The following is a 15,000-nucleotide window of genomic DNA, read 5'->3' as shown; positions in this document are numbered from 1 at the left end:
CAGCAAGGCGTGCACTGCTGCGGGCTGGGCGTGCATGGGCGTATGGATAAGTGTATGTGGATCGGTGTGTGTATCGGTGTGTGTATGAAGATGGACACTGAGCGCGGAACATATGTGCGTGCATGTACACACACGGACACAAAGATACACAGACACACAGACACACAGACAGACACACACACAACCACGCGCGGGGCTGCCCCTTTGATGTGGCGATACCTTGATCGACGTCGACGGTGAACATGGACATGAGTGGACTCTTGTCCAGGCCAACCTGAACGATACACGGAACAACCACAGGTGAGCTGCAAACGCGTAAACGCACACACACACACACACAAGCAAGCAAATCAACGAACAAACAAACCAACAAACAAACAAACAAACAAACAAACAAACAAACAAACAAACAAACAAACAAACAAACAAACAAACAAACAAACAAACAAACAAGCACACGCACAGACACACTAAACATACAAACAAACAAACATACAAACAAACAACAAACAAACAAACAAACAAACAAACAAACAAATCATCCCATCTTCTTGTGCTGTGTCGATCGCATGAAACGCACCTCGACAAATGCATTTTCGAAACAGGACTGGACTTCCGCTGACGATTTTGAAGTAATGGGGCCTGTGAGGGCGTCTGTTGCCTCTTCAAGAAACGCAACAAAGAAATCGCCTTTGCCCAACAAGAACATATCCTTCACCAGCTGCATATGTACGTGCGTGTTTGCATGTGCATGCACATGTGTTTGGTGAGAGGCAGAGCTGTGCAACGAAAATACAGTACTCGATGTCCAGACCAGAACACACACACACACACTCACACACACACACACACAAAGAAACAAACAAGCAAACAACAGTTGTGGTTGCATTGCATTCCACCTGCAGTGTGGCAACGAGGTCCGCTTGTTGCATCAGCAACCGCCACACGTGCTGAAGTCATACCGTCGCATCAGGGCAAGTGCAATGAATGGCGCGAACAACACAGAGTACAACACAGGGTAAACGCGAAATTCGTCATGCACCAACAGGCTTGCACGCAGGAATGGAGGCATGTACACACACACACACACACGCACACACAACATGGGCCCACCTCTGACAGGCGTTCGTGGATGTGTGCGAGTGTTTGATCGAGATGCACAGCATCAAGTCCAGACTGCACGTGCACATGTGTGAGTGGAACAGTGAGACGATGACGACGACTTTGCGTGTGTTTGAGTTGACATGTGTGCATGGGCATATTCAGTGGTGCGCCGTGTTGCATCACTTACATCGCTCAGCAGCGACAGGATCGTCTGCTCCAGCTCCCGCTGCTCATCCTCCGAGATGCCCTCTGCACAGCACACACACACACACACACACACACACACACACACACACACACACACACACACACACACACACACACACACACACACACACACACACACAAGCAAACAAGCACACACGCGTGCGATGTGAGTGCGACAGGATAAGTGTGTGCATGTGCAGACGCCGCCAACTTCCAATTGTCCACACTTCGTCTCTCCTTTCTCCTCCGTCTCAACCACCACCACCACCACCACCGCCACCACCACCACCACCACCACGAACACGCTGCAACGTACGTGCACCCGATGTTGGGCTGCCACCCTGCAGGAGTAGCGTGTACAGGCCCAACTCCAGCATCCGCACGTGTGTTCGCTTGCTGATGGAGCTCAGCAACTGCTTTGCATTCAGATCATAGTCGTCCCTGCACGCAATAGTCGTGTGATTGAACGTGATTGTTGCGTGGGAGAGAGAGTGTGTGTGCATACGTGTGTGTGTGTGCGTGTGTGTGAGTGAGTATGCATACGTGTGTGAGAGTGCGTGTGTGTGTGTGTGTGAGCGAGTTCGTAATGTGTAAGATGCAACATTGCAAGAATTTGCCGACACCACCGCTATCGGTGACAGCACAAAGGCAACTCACCACACGCCGCGATAGGCATCACCCTGCTTCTGTCGGCTCTGCACACCGACACAGCAGAACACGCAAAGAGAAGGAGAAGGTGATGTAAACTCGTGCCAGTGATGGTCTAGCGTACATGCGACACACACAGACACATAGACACACAGACACAGACACAGAACACATGCACAGACACACACACAGACACACACACATGCACACACGCAGCACGTGCGCACGTCGGAGATGCGCTGAACGAAGAAGTCACCCCTGTGGTCGCTGAGCGTGCCATACACAACCCAATCCGCAACGTGCTGCAGAAACACACGCAGACACTCGCGCATGAGGAGGGCAAAGGGCCCGCGCAGGTCTGGTGGCTGGTCGAGTCGGTCGTGCAGGAATGACAGCAGGCGGCACCCGGATAGCTGGTCGTGTTGGCGGGATTGGCGGGGATGGGGAAGGGAAGTGGGATTGATGAGCAGTGTGCACCCCGGGAGTGTGTGGCGACAAGATCAAGGGAGGTTGGAGGGGGAGTGTGCATGTGTGTGTACGTGTGCATGTGTGTGTGTGTGCGCGTGTGAAGATGCACAAGCATGACTGCACAAGCACAACTGCACAAGCAAGCATACATACACAAGCACATCACAACAAGAACCAGGAATCTGCGTTGCAGCTCAAGGTACCTGTCTGTGTGTGATTTCCTCCATTGTGTTGGCCAGCAATGGGAACAACACAAAGTACTGCCAATGCAAACAAAGTACAAGGAGATGTACGTATGACACATATGTGAGAAGATGATTGGCTTGTGACAAACGAATGGTGTACACTTCAATAGCTGACAAACACTTCACCCTGCATGGGAATGCCCGGGGCTACGCACGTGGTTGAAGCGGTACACAAGGTTGGACAGCGCTGTTTCATGACCGGCATTGAACTTGTCTTGTGCCAGCAAGATTTCTTCTCGGTACGTGTCCAACACGGTGTCCAGTGCATCTGCCACTGCGGTTCTGTAAATCCCTGATGAGCGTCCGTGCGAGCGCGCGCGTGTGTGAGTGTGAGTGTGAGTGTGAGTGAGTGTGAGTGAGTGAGTGAGTGTGAGTGTGAGTGTGAGTGAGTGAGTGTGTGTGTGTGTGCGCGCGCACTAGTGGTGGGAATAACATTACACCCGTCCTCAAGCACACGCACACATGAGGTCGATTGATACCTGCGTTCTCTGTGAGCTGGGTATCCACAAAGACTTCCAGGGTTCTGAACGTTGTGCCAAGAACGCACAGCTTGTCCAGAATCTCGTGCTCTGCACTGGTAATGCCTTGCAAGCCGGGGCGCACCTGCACGTTGACGCATCCGCACGCGCGCACGTGAGCACATCAAACTGAGCAAACCGACACTGTTGCATCAGAACACACACGAGATCAGCACTCAAACGCAAGTGTAGCACAACCCACGCACCCGAAAGCGGTCCTTGCGCAGCACAAAGCATTCTCCGTCAATGCCTGCCAACATGGCAAAGAGGTCGCCACTCAGCAGCTCTACCACCTCTCCCATGATGTGTGTGTGTGTGTGTGTGTGTGTGTGTGTGTGTGTGTGTGTGTGTGTTGTTGTTGTTGTTGTGGTCCTCACACGCACAGCTCTGGCAGTAACGGATACTGAAAATTTACTGAAGTTTTACGCTCACATTCGGTCCACTAAGGTTGTTGCTTGAGGACGACAGCAGGCAGCTGTCTCCTTCGTGTAGCCTGTTGGCCTCGGCTGGTTGGTCGCTTGTGTGGTGGCGATGGCTGTTGTCGCTGCTGCTGTTGCTGCGTGGTCTCCTGTGAGAGTGAAGCGTTAGGTGGTGCAAGTGGCGGCGCCGTGGCATCCTGCGCAGGGGCGGGCATGTAGCGGCTGCGCGACGACGGTCGCCGAACACCACCGCCATCACTGTTGCGGCTGCGTTGCGTCCTTGCTGTTGGCGGTCGTGGCTGAAGCACATGGCGACGGCCTCCTGCACACATGTGTATAAAGGCGTGTAGCATGGCACAGTGTTGAGCACACGAGGGTTCACGCCCCTCACCAATGTGCTTGATACACACACACACACACACACACACACACAACACACACACACACACACACACACACACACGTGTATAAAGGCGTGCAGCATGTCACACTGTTGAGCACACGAGGGTCCACGCCCCTCACCAATGTGCGTGATACACACACACACACACACACACACACACACACACACACACACACACACACACACACACACGCAAACTCACAAACACACACACACACGCAAACTCACATACACACACATACACACACACACACACCTGAGCTGCTTGGTGGCGGTGTCGGTGGCGGCCGTGGGGACGTTTTGCTACTCGCACGCTGCCCCATATCCACCTCCCCTGCTGACTGCCGTTGTGGGGCTGATGAGGGCGTGTGTGATTGCGTAGGTGTTGGTGCGCCGAGCTTACCATCGGTACCCAGGCCAGGGTTGATGCCAACGTGCAGCTTGTCCGGCACAAGCGACACAGACTGTGTATGTGCGTTTGCGTATTGGGGAAGGAGGACGTAGTAGACAGACACACGAGTCGTGTCACGCACACACAGTGGGATGAGATGAAGGTCACAACATGTACGCACACGTATCGCATATTGCAAACACTATCCGCACATTGCACACATACACACACACACTACGCACAAGTCACGCGAGCAATGATGTTGTTCTCACGTTCATGCGCTGTGCGAGGGCGCGTCGCTGCTTTTCCTGTGCTGTGTGCCACTCTTCAACCCGCTGTTGCAACAGCAGCAGTATAAGACCGAGACATCAACAGGACAATGGTAGCTCGCGTGAGTGAACCGGACAAGATCGCCACAACAACAGTGTGGTGCAGCGCATAAAAAGCGATACGCACGACGCACCAAACGCGCCCACACACACACACACACACACACACACACACACACACACACACACACACACACACACACACACACACACACACACACACACACACACACACACACACACACACGCACAAACACACACGCACGCACGCACACTCACACTCACTCACTCACTCTCACTCTCACACACACAATTGCTCCCCCTCCTTTTGGCGTGCACCTGTTCCAGGAGAGGGTGTGTCGCCTGGCGCGACCCTTCCATGGACACATATTGGTGGCCAGTGAAGTACCATCCCTCCGGCAGCTCGCTTCCTCTCATCTCCAAATTAATCTGCGCATGTGCGCGTGTGTGATTGTGCTTGTGAGCGTGCATGTGTGCATGTGTGTGTGCATGTGTGTGTGTGTATTCATGAGACATGTAGAAGAGCCCAAGCATCGTCACCCAAAGGCATCGGCGTACCTTATCCCGTTGTGCCTGCGTGACGACCACCGTTGTTGTTGCTGTCGCCGCACGCATCAGCGCGTCGTGCGCAACAGACCTGCATCGAGCAACAGCAAAATCATTTGACAAGGCAATGTGAAGACTCAATTATTGAACGCGTACACCCCCAACCCTCCCCCCAACACACACGTGCGTGTTCGCGCGTTTTCTCACTGCACCTTGCATGAGCTTCGGTTGTTGGCTCCGGGAAGGCGATTGTAACATAGCACAGCGCACACGCTTGCTGCCGTTTCTCATCATCACCGCCACTGCCACAACACCCAGGAAGCAGAGGGGTTGTGATCGGGTGTGACAGCGTGGGCTGTGCCGTCGTCGCCGTCTCGAGTGCGTGCCAGCCTCTGCTTCCAACAGCAGTCGTCAGCCTGCCACCGCTACAGCTCCACAGCCGCACCACCACCTGAGGGCACGCCATGCGTGTGTGTGTGTGTGTGTGAGTGAGTGAGTGAGTGTATGATTGAGTGTGTGTGCGTGTGTGCGTGTGAGTGAGTGGTAGGTGCATGCAGTAGTCTCAGAATCAACTGATGGTATCAATAACACACATGCATCTGGTGGGTACAACCCCCGTACCCCCGTCCCAACATATGTGTAAGTACGTGTCCCCCCATGTATTGCGTCTCACCTCCGTCTCGTCGTCTTCCGACTGCACAAAATCGCGAAGAGAATCGACCAATGCAGTGATGGTTTGCGCACCGCCATGCGCCCCATCCACGGCAAACGTGTGCATGTACGACGACAATGATGACAACGACGATGACGATGCGGGTGGTGATGACGTGGTTGCTGTGACATCGACACCAGCTGCTGTTGCTGTTGCTGTTGCTGTTGTGGATGGTGATGTGAGGTGACGCAGCCACATGCATTGCGGATGCGTGAACGGACGCGTGTGCAATGCATCCTGCCACCAGCGACATGATGCAAACGAGCGAAGCATCGCATGCGGTGAGTTGACACAACTGTATGCTGGCACACCCACCCACCACACACATACAAGCGTGTGGACCACTCTAGCACAGCACATCCAATTGCATGGACTCTAACACCACCACTAACCTCCACTAACCTCCACCACAAGCACCATCCACCACCACCACCTCCACCACTGCTGTCCTGCTCACCAGGAGCTCGTCCACGGCAGCGGCGCTGTTCAGGTGGCACACGAACGCAGACGCGTTTATCATCCGTACCAGCGACATGGCATCCCCTACACTCACAACACCATGCTTCTGCTGTTGTTGAGAGTGTGCTGGTGGCTGTGTGTTCAGGGTCCGGGGCGCGGGTGTGACAAAGCAGTGGGTGCACACGCCAGGGCGAAGATGCGTTGAGAGCGGAGGAGAGACGTGGCACTCCAACGGCGCCCGCCACACATCAATCGAGGTCAGCACAACAGCAACAGCGGCCACGTTCACACGCACAATCGATGATGATGAGCACTGCAGCTCCGTCACGATGTCACGCGCCGTCATGCTCCCTTGCACAGCCAGCACGGCCTGCGCCCCCAGCACGCCGGCACCACCACGCTTACTGTTGCTGCCCTGGCTGTTACCACCACTACCACCATCGCTGTTTTCACCACTGTCACCAGCACTAGTTTCACGCACGGCCTGAAGGTGTGCATGGACGTGGGCCACGAGGGCTTGTCCGATACGACGAAGGGACGACACATCCGTGGCGCGGTTGCTGCAGCTGATACGCGCGGTCGTGTTGTGCGCGTGGAAGTGCACATTGTTGTTGTGTGTGTGAGAGAGTGAGTGTGTGGGTGGGTGGTTGTGAAAGTGTGTGTGAGAGAGTGAGTGAGTGAGAGAGAGAGAGAGTGTGTGTGTGTGTGTGCGTGTGAGTGAGTGAGTGTGTGAGAGAGAGTATGTGCGCTTGTGCCCTTGCACGTGCGTGCGTGCTTACATGTCCGTGTATCTTCACTCAATATGCACAAACTCCAATGAACACGCCGCCCCGACCCCGCAACAGCATCAAACGACAGAACAGGTAACTTACTCCTCAACAATGACGCCTGGGGCCATCCCCGCAACAGCGCCAAGCAGTTCACACACACGCGCCGGCTGCACAGTCGGTGATGTAATCACGACCGCAACGTCAACCACAACCTGCGGTGCGTGGCGCCGCTTGGGTCCTTCATGGCGCTGGGAATGAGACGGAGGCGCATAGATGTTGTGCGCAGTGCACAGCGCAACCAACTGAGGTATCCGCAGTGACGGTTGGGGCGGTGGTGATTGCGGTTGTGGTGGTGAGCATTTATGGTGAGGAGGGCCAACACAGCATATTTTCACGCACGAACATGGGATGAGCTTGTTCGCAATGCCACACAAGCCCAGTGGCTTGGCCACCATGCCACACACACACACACACACGCACACACACACACACTCACACACACACACACGCACACACATACACACAAACTGCGCCTGCACCTCCTCCAGCTGAAGTGCCGGGTGGGCACGGAGACCATCACACACGTCCTTCCATGCGAGGAAAGGCGATGGAAGCGTGTTCGATCGAACGAGTGCTGCTACCGCCACCGCTGCTACCACACACGCGGGCGGCTTCTCAAGCGTCTGCACGTGGTGTGTGATTGTGTGTAATTGTGATTGTGTGCGTGTGCGTGTGTGTGTGTGTGTGTGAGATTGCATGTGTGAGTGTGTTTGTGTGTGTGTGTGTGTGCGTGTGTGAGTAGAGGATACATGAGATGCAACCAAAAAACAAATTGCGAGGCCGTGTGACCACTTGTGGTGGGACAGTGTTGCCAACAGCTTCAGCAGTTTGCCATTAGCGAATTGGTGCAGTCTCCACAGCACAGTAGAGCACAGTCTATGGCGCAACTCTCCACGTGCGTTTCAACACCTGCCCCTGACGGAACGCACCTGAGCCTTGATGTCTGCCTTCCACGTGGGAAACACCTGTGCTCCAACAAGAACGACGACAGCAGCAAGATAGTTGTGGACATGTGACGGCCATGTGGCAAGCAAAATGCACACACACACAACCATGTACCTGATTCAACTTGTGCAAGTATGCACACTCGCATACATGCATCCACATGTAAGCATGAGCATGCATACACATGTAGACATGATGACACACATGTAGACATGATGACACACACACACACATACACACATACATACACAATCACACACAATCACACACAACTTGTGCAAGTATGCACACTCGCATACATGCATCCACATGTAAGCATGAGCATGCATACACATGTAGACATGATGACACACATGTAGACATGATGACACACACACACACATACACACATACATACACAATCACACACAATCACACACATATACATACACACACATACACGAGCACCCACGCGCGCGCGCTTACCGAGCGGGAAATGGCGTGGTGCAGTTGCGAGTTGAGTTCGCTGGTGAGTACAATCCAACAACCCTCTGGCTGCCTGCTATCATCACCATCACCACCATCACCACCATCATCACCATCACCTGCATTCACGTCTCCACCAGCACTACGCCTCTCGCTTCCCTCCACCCCATCGACCACCCATGCACACCCGCGCAGCCACTGTGCAGTGGACGCAAGCGATACGCGAAATACAGCGACAAATGTCGTGTCCAGCTTCGCGCACCAGGCGCCCAACACACGGGCGCGTGCAGGCGGCAGCCGCGATCCATCCACGCACAATTCAAACTTGGCGGACATGAACGCCGCTGTCACAGTTGACAGCTGCTGGCCGTCTGGCAACAGCAGGTGTGCAGTGGCCTTCTCCGCCAACACTTGACTGCCTCCGCTTGCTTTCTCGCGCGCTGGTGTGCTCGCTTCACCCGCAGACGCCGCTGACGAGACTGCTGCTTCCCTTGCCGCTGTTGTTTCTGCTGGTGCTGCACCGTGGTGTGCATCCTGGTGTGTGTCGTGGTGTGTGTCGTGGTGCGATGCTGGTGGGCGTCGTGCTGAGAGCGGGCGGTGGCGGCGGCGGGCGATGGACGCGGCAGACGGCGTGCCAACACGATTCCGCCTCGCACCACCCTCACTACCGCTCTCAGTGGCGGTCGTGTTGCTGTGGTTGCTGTTGTCGTGGGTGCCGTTGCTGTTGCCGCCCTTGGTGCGGCTTGCGGCAGCCTTCGTAGGTGTTGCTGCTGCTGCTGATGATGATGATGATGATGAGGATGATGGTGATGGTTCGCCGGGAAATGCGAGCGAGAAACCACCAATACGCAGCACACCACCCCGCTGGCGCGATGATTGCGGCCTCTCACGCCCCTCCGCTGCTGCTGCTGCTGGCGCTGATGCACGTGCTGTGGCTGGGTCGGCCTTGCGTGTGGTGGTGGTGGCAGCCGCGGTGGACGCTGATGCCGTGCGCGTGTTTGCGATGTGGACATGGCATGACGGGACTACGCTTGTCAATACATGTGCGCGGACATGTGATGTGCGTGGCGACGAACAAGCCGTCGACGACAATGACGATGATGGTGACGACGATGACGGAGGTGACGGATGTGCCTCTGCTGCTGGTGACGATGCTGTGGTGCAGTGACCAACAAGGAGCGTGTCACCCATGACCAGGTTATGCAGCACAACCTCATACCCCTCACGCGCCTCCAAGGTCTGTCCAGTGTCCTCGTTGCTGGAGGGCACGGGCGTGCTGTCACGCTTCATTTCAACACGTGGAAGCGTCACCTCCACGTAGAGCGCAGTCTCGTTTGGCGTCAGCGCATCGGCAGCCCACGACCGCTCTGCTGTTGCTGATGACGACGGTGAGGGTGACGGATGCGAGGGCCTGACTTCGCCGCGTGCAGACAGGCGTGTGATAGTGACCTGCAATGGGGAGATGATGGTGGTGGAAGGAGGAAAGCACTGCTGAAGCGCTGACATGAGCACGTGTGAGATGGCCTCTGTCTCATCCACATCACGAGTTGCGGCGCCGCTGTTCTGCGTGTGCGCGTGCACAGCGAGTTCAGCGATTGTGCTGGCGTGTTGGTGGAAGATGTGGGCCGTGTTGCGCAGCACACACGCGGCCAGCGCTGTGGTTGCGGAGGTGGTGGCGTCGCGAGCCTCGGGAGAGAGGGAGGAGGCATCCAGCAGCCACGTGCGCTTGCAACGAAGCGGCGTGCCAGGGAGCCAACCATCCATACAGACTGCAGTTGCCACTGCTGGCAATGACGGCGACACAGGTGTTGTCGTGCACCGGAAGCAGTCGCTGCTTGTGCTGTCTGTGCCCGTGTAGTGAGCACTGCCAGCCTGCTGCACGTGGTGGCGGAACGCCGCGCGTACATCGGTCATATCGATGGCGTCCTGTTGCCCTGCTCGCGTTGGTGCTGGTGAGGATGAGGCGGGTGCCGCACGGGCGAGGGCGGAGTGAACGGCGCTCCACGCTGCCGTGAACGCTGGCAGCGCCGATGCAATGACAGAGCGGCATGCGTCTGCATCGCATGCGGCTTGCAGCGGTGGCAGGGCAGTGCTGAGGTCCATCACGTCGTGGGTGAGGGTGAAGAACCCGCCGGCACCAAAGTCCTCGGCCGCAGAGGCCTGCACCAGCGGCCAGCCCTCCAAGACATCGCATGGCTTGCCTCCGAGCGGCACTGCCACGCGTGGCTTGTCTCGCAGCAGTGACACGAACGACAGGATCTTGAAGAGCTCGATTGCCTCCTCGTCATCGGTGTCGTCTTCATCGGGCGCGTTGCGCTTGGGTTGTTGCTGCTGCGCAGGCGAAGAGGAGGCTTGGGCCAGAGGAAGCCCGCGGGCAGCGCACGCGTGCAGCTGGAAGCCTGGCAGGTGTTGGCAGTGGGCCAGGATGGTGGAAGAGGCGCTTGGCGGTGCAATGACGTGCAGCTGGAGGTGTGGTGTGGTGTGGACGATGAACACGCAGTCGTCGAGCACGTCTGTGTTGCGCAGGGTGTGCTGCAAGGAGGGCAGGAGGTAGCAGGCGAAGCTGAGGCACGCGCTGGAGTGCCTGCTGTCAATGCCCAAGATGAACACGGCAGCGTCCACCTCGGCAGCGCACAGCGCGGCGTGCAGCCGTCGCCATCGCACACCCCAAGCACGGCGGTCACCACTGCACATGGCTGGCTGGTTCGTTGGTGGCTGGTGTTTTGTCTGCTTGTTAGTTTGTTTGTTTGTTTGTGTGGCGGTTACGAAGAGGAAGCTGTTGCGCTTGTTGTGTGTTTGAAATGAATGAGCAGAGATGTCACTTGCACTCACTCCTTGTTCTTCTTGTTCTTGTTGCTCTTGTTGTCGTTCTTCTTGTTCATCTTCCTTTGTTGCCTGCTCGATACGATAGGAACGTTCCATACATACGCAGGCGCACACGGGCAAGTTGCATGCTATGACTTGGCGGCGGCCTTGGTAGACGGCGTCTTGAAGAACGAGCGAACAACATACACCTTTGTGCGCGTGTGTGCATGTGTGAGTGTGTGCATGTATGTGTGAGTGTGTGCGTGAGTGAGTGAGTGAGTAAATGAGTGAGTGCGTGTGTGAAGGACAACGACAAAGAGAGAGAGAGAGAGAGAGTGTGTGTGTGTGTGTGTGTGTGTGTGTGTGAGTGTGTGAGTGAGTGAGTGTGTATGCATGTGTGTGTGGAGGATAAAGACAAAGAGAGAGAGAGAGAGAGAGAGAGAGAGAGAGAGAGAGAGAGAGAGAGAGAGAGTGTGTGTGTGTGTGTGTGTGTGTGTGTGTGTGTGTGTGTGTGTGTGTGTGTGTGTGTGTGTGTGTGTGTGTGTGTGTGTGTGTGTGTGTGTGTGTGTGTGTGTGAGTGCGTGCCCCCATCTCCCTCATGGCACAACGAGCAGCAAACCTGGATCAGGCCGATGCTGATGATGATGGCAATCTCAACGGCAGATACAACCTGCAGTGTTGAACGCACACACACGCGCGCGTGAGAGCACACAAGAGCAGATGAGTGGGCGCACGAGAAAGAGCACACACACACCACACATATATGATCGTACATACCCCGATTCTCTCGTTGTTGAACTGGGCCGTTTGTCGATGGCGGGCCTGTGATAACAATGGCAGCAAGGCGTGATGATCATGATCGCGGGCGTCACCGGTTGCACAAAGGACACACACACACACTCACATTTACATTCACATTCACATTCACACTTACATTCACATTCACATTCACATTCACATTTACATTCACATTCACACTCACATTCACATTTACATTCACACTCACATTCACACTCGCATTCACATTCACATTCACACTCACTCATGCACACACAGTGTCGCATGCAATACCTCGCGTGCCCACAGGTGGGTTTGGTCGCGGATGATTTGCTTGAAGTGCACGCGCAGGCGCATGGCATACTGAGGTCACCAAAAAGCAAAGAGAATCCCCGCCAGGACCACGACACAATGATGAGTGCAGCCATGTCAAAGCAGACGCACATACCACGGAAATCATTGCGATTCCCAGCTCCACACGCACGCGCACGCACTTACACACGCACGTACACTCACATTCACACCCACACGCACATCCACACACCAACCTTTGTGATACTTTCAACAGTCTCCCCAGCCGGGCTGACTGGCAGCTGGCTCTCCCATGACTCGACCGGATCTCCGCTGTCGTCGATCGTGAATGTGATGCGCGTGGTGGTGGTGGAGATGTGAGCACTATGCATTGCAGCTCGTGACACAACCAAGCAACCAAGCAACCAAGCAACCCAGCAACCAAGCAACCAAGCAAACCAAGCAAACCAACAGACAGGAAATGGTGCGCAACTCACTCGTCGAGGATGAGTGAAAAGTGCACGGCCTTCTCATGCAAGACGCTGAAGCGGTTGCTGAAGCAAAACTGTCACACAGTGGGAAATGATCAGGAGGCAAGGCAAGCGCATCAAATCGATTGGTGGTGGTGGTAAACGCGTGAATGAATCAGTGAACGAGGGGACGCATCGAGACAACAAGTGAACGAATCAAGACGACACGTCAAGGAATCAAGACAGCGAGTGGGAGAACATGCGATGTTACGATGTTACCCGTGCAGCTCACCTTCCATGTGCCTGGCTCTGCGTTGGGGCCTTTGAACATGGAGTGGGTGAGTCGCTTTCCTTGATCCCGCACATGCCCGGATGGCGACACAACCGTGTAATCCACATCCAGATTGGCGCCCGCAATCACCTGAGTTGTGCGCATATGTGTGTGCATGCGAGCGTGTGTGTGTGAGTGTGAGTATGCGAGTGTGAGTATGCGAATGTGTGTGTGTGTGTGCATGCGAATGTGTGCGTGTGCGTGTGTGCGATTCAGAGAGTACTATTTTACACGTCACATCAGCGTGAACGACACCACACTGATACCTACAGCAGGCATGCACCACGACATCACACACACACACACACAAACACACACTGCCCACACTGCCCACAGCACACACCTGAAATTCCATGCGAATGTTCATGTGCTCGGCGACATCTTCGTAGATGCACTGGTTCTCTCCCGCGTCCAACAACAAGGTCAAGGACTGCTCTGTGGATGCAGCCACACCACCAACACACCCCGCCACCACCACCACCACCAACAGTGCAGCAACAGTCGCCGCTCGTCTCGCAGCCATATTCACCATCTTTCTGTATGTCGCTGTGTCGCCTGTGAAAAAGGCAAAATTTGCTTTCGCGAGTGTGTGCCCAAAACGGTTCCGCCAACGCTGCTGCCCCAAAGGCAAATTTGCCTTTGTGTCTGCGTCGTCATTATGACGGGAAGACAACGCAAAGAGGGAAGCAACGAAACGAACAAGCAAAGCAGCAGCAGGGCGAGGACAACGACCAAGAACGCACACGCACACGCACACAATCGAGAGGAAGAGCCACCACACCCACACACACACCCACACACGGACGTCAAGCAAGCAAGCAAGCACAGAAACAACGAAACACACAACACCACCACCACCACCACCCACAACATCTGTCATTCTCGTCTCATCATTCCACGTTGCCGCAACCAGCTGCCGCTTCATTCCTCCAACAACAAGCAAGCAAGAAGCAAAGCACCAGCAACGAAGGTAGCAACCAACCAACTCAGCAACTGCGTGCGCGCATCTCCCAAGTTTTCACAGCCTTCCTCGTCATCTCCTGCTGCTTGTTTGTTTCGTCAGTCCACCTTGCTCACTCATTTTCCCCTCGCACTCGTCGTGTGTGCATGCTTGTTGTCTTGGACCCTCCTTCTCTCTGTGCTCGTGAGTAGCAGGCACTGCCTCTTGATTGAGCGCTTGAACACTGGACCCGTGCGTGCGTGAACCACGACAGCCTGAGGAACGCATCACCGACCTAGCAACAACACCCTTGTTGTCTTGGCGCCATGTCGCAGTCTAAGGAGGGCGAATGCAACATGTCTGCGTGCTGCGGAGGCGAGTCACCCATGCCTACGGATGGCTCTAAACCCAAGTATCGCCTCGTCTACTTTGACATTCGTGGGCGCGCCGAGCCAGCTCGGTACGCGGACCCTCTGCGTGTGCATGTGTGCGTATGTGTGTGTGCGCGTCCTTGTGTTGGAGGCGGGTGCGTCGGTGTGTGTGTGTGTGTTTGCTGTGTGTGTGTGTGTGTGTGTGTGTGTGTGTGTGTGTGTGTGTGTGTGTGTGTGTGTGTGTGTGTCTCTCTCTCTCTCTCTCTCTCTCTCTCTCTCTCTCTCTCTCTCACTCTCTCTCTCTC

The 15,000-nt window shown here is 55.3% G+C and overlaps 4 protein-coding genes across 4 annotated transcripts in view; 1 reads left to right on the top strand and 3 right to left on the bottom strand.

Annotated features, from left to right (window-relative positions):
- Window positions 1-3,526, bottom strand: part of PTSG_03961 (uncharacterized protein) — a 5,426-nt gene extending 1,900 nt beyond the window's left edge. The window contains exons 1-13 of the mRNA XM_004994800.1: window positions 3,397-3,526; window positions 3,152-3,275; window positions 2,828-2,964; window positions 2,631-2,687; window positions 2,187-2,372; window positions 1,969-2,006; window positions 1,628-1,752; window positions 1,292-1,353; window positions 1,114-1,176; window positions 900-950; window positions 581-721; window positions 220-274; window positions 1-24 (exon numbers count right to left, since the gene is read on the bottom strand). The exon at window positions 1-24 is cut by the window's left edge and continues 76 nt beyond it. Coding sequence (XP_004994857.1) covers window positions 1-24; window positions 220-274; window positions 581-721; window positions 900-950; window positions 1,114-1,176; window positions 1,292-1,353; window positions 1,628-1,752; window positions 1,969-2,006; window positions 2,187-2,372; window positions 2,631-2,687; window positions 2,828-2,964; window positions 3,152-3,275; window positions 3,397-3,492 — 1,159 coding nt within the window. The 5' untranslated portion in view covers window positions 3,493-3,526. The remainder of the gene's footprint in view (window positions 25-219; window positions 275-580; window positions 722-899; window positions 951-1,113; window positions 1,177-1,291; window positions 1,354-1,627; window positions 1,753-1,968; window positions 2,007-2,186; window positions 2,373-2,630; window positions 2,688-2,827; window positions 2,965-3,151; window positions 3,276-3,396) is intronic.
- A 61-nt stretch (window positions 3,527-3,587) lies between these two features.
- Window positions 3,588-11,509, bottom strand: PTSG_03960 (uncharacterized protein). Its single transcript, XM_004994799.1, has 12 exons — window positions 8,711-11,509; window positions 8,230-8,265; window positions 7,780-7,923; window positions 7,343-7,542; window positions 6,469-7,036; window positions 5,973-6,248; window positions 5,512-5,750; window positions 5,312-5,390; window positions 5,072-5,182; window positions 4,676-4,738; window positions 4,269-4,476; window positions 3,588-3,931 (listed from the first exon to the last, which is right to left on the bottom strand). Exons 1-12 carry the CDS (start codon window positions 11,402-11,404, stop codon window positions 3,633-3,635), a joined length of 4,917 nt encoding a protein of 1,638 aa, XP_004994856.1. The 5' UTR covers window positions 11,405-11,509; the 3' UTR covers window positions 3,588-3,632.
- Window positions 11,510-11,544: 35 nt separating this feature from the next.
- PTSG_03959 (uncharacterized protein) lies at window positions 11,545-13,961 on the bottom strand. Its single transcript, XM_004994798.1, has 8 exons — window positions 13,728-13,961; window positions 13,346-13,474; window positions 13,081-13,148; window positions 12,841-12,916; window positions 12,587-12,655; window positions 12,293-12,337; window positions 12,135-12,185; window positions 11,545-11,724 (listed from the first exon to the last, which is right to left on the bottom strand). The coding sequence occupies exons 1-8, from the start codon at window positions 13,914-13,916 to the stop codon at window positions 11,665-11,667; spliced, it is 687 nt and encodes a 228-aa protein (XP_004994855.1). The 5' UTR covers window positions 13,917-13,961; the 3' UTR covers window positions 11,545-11,664.
- A 68-nt stretch (window positions 13,962-14,029) lies between these two features.
- Window positions 14,030-15,000, top strand: part of PTSG_03958 (uncharacterized protein) — a 3,795-nt gene continuing 2,824 nt past the window's right edge. The window contains exons 1-2 of the mRNA XM_004994797.1: window positions 14,030-14,354; window positions 14,537-14,784. Of these exons, the coding sequence (XP_004994854.1) occupies window positions 14,651-14,784 (134 nt within the window). The 5' untranslated portion in view covers window positions 14,030-14,354; window positions 14,537-14,650. The remainder of the gene's footprint in view (window positions 14,355-14,536; window positions 14,785-15,000) is intronic.

This window comes from Salpingoeca rosetta (assembly GCF_000188695.1).
Source record: "Salpingoeca rosetta unplaced genomic scaffold supercont1.9, whole genome shotgun sequence".
Taxonomy (NCBI): Eukaryota; class Choanoflagellata; order Craspedida; family Salpingoecidae; genus Salpingoeca; species Salpingoeca rosetta.
This window is presented reverse-complemented; position numbering and strand designations above follow the sequence as displayed.

Coding starts and splice junctions, on each gene's coding strand:
- PTSG_03959 (XM_004994798.1), bottom strand. CDS start 13,916: ATGGTGAATATGGCTGCGAGACGAGCGGCGACTGTTGCTGCACTGTTG. Junction 12,656..12,840: donor CTGTTGAAAGTATCACAAAG/GTTGGTGTGTGG, acceptor TGGTGACCTCAG/TATGCCATGCGCCTGCGCGT. Junction 12,186..12,292: donor TCAACAACGAGAGAATCGGG/GTATGTACGATC, acceptor TCAACACTGCAG/GTTGTATCTGCCGTTGAGAT.
- PTSG_03960 (XM_004994799.1), bottom strand. CDS start 11,404: ATGTGCAGTGGTGACCGCCGTGCTTGGGGTGTGCGATGGCGACGGCTG. Junction 7,924..8,229: donor AGGCAGACATCAAGGCTCAG/GTGCGTTCCGTC, acceptor CACCACGTGCAG/ACGCTTGAGAAGCCGCCCGC. Junction 5,751..5,972: donor CGGAAGACGACGAGACGGAG/GTGAGACGCAAT, acceptor GCGTGCCCTCAG/GTGGTGGTGCGGCTGTGGAG.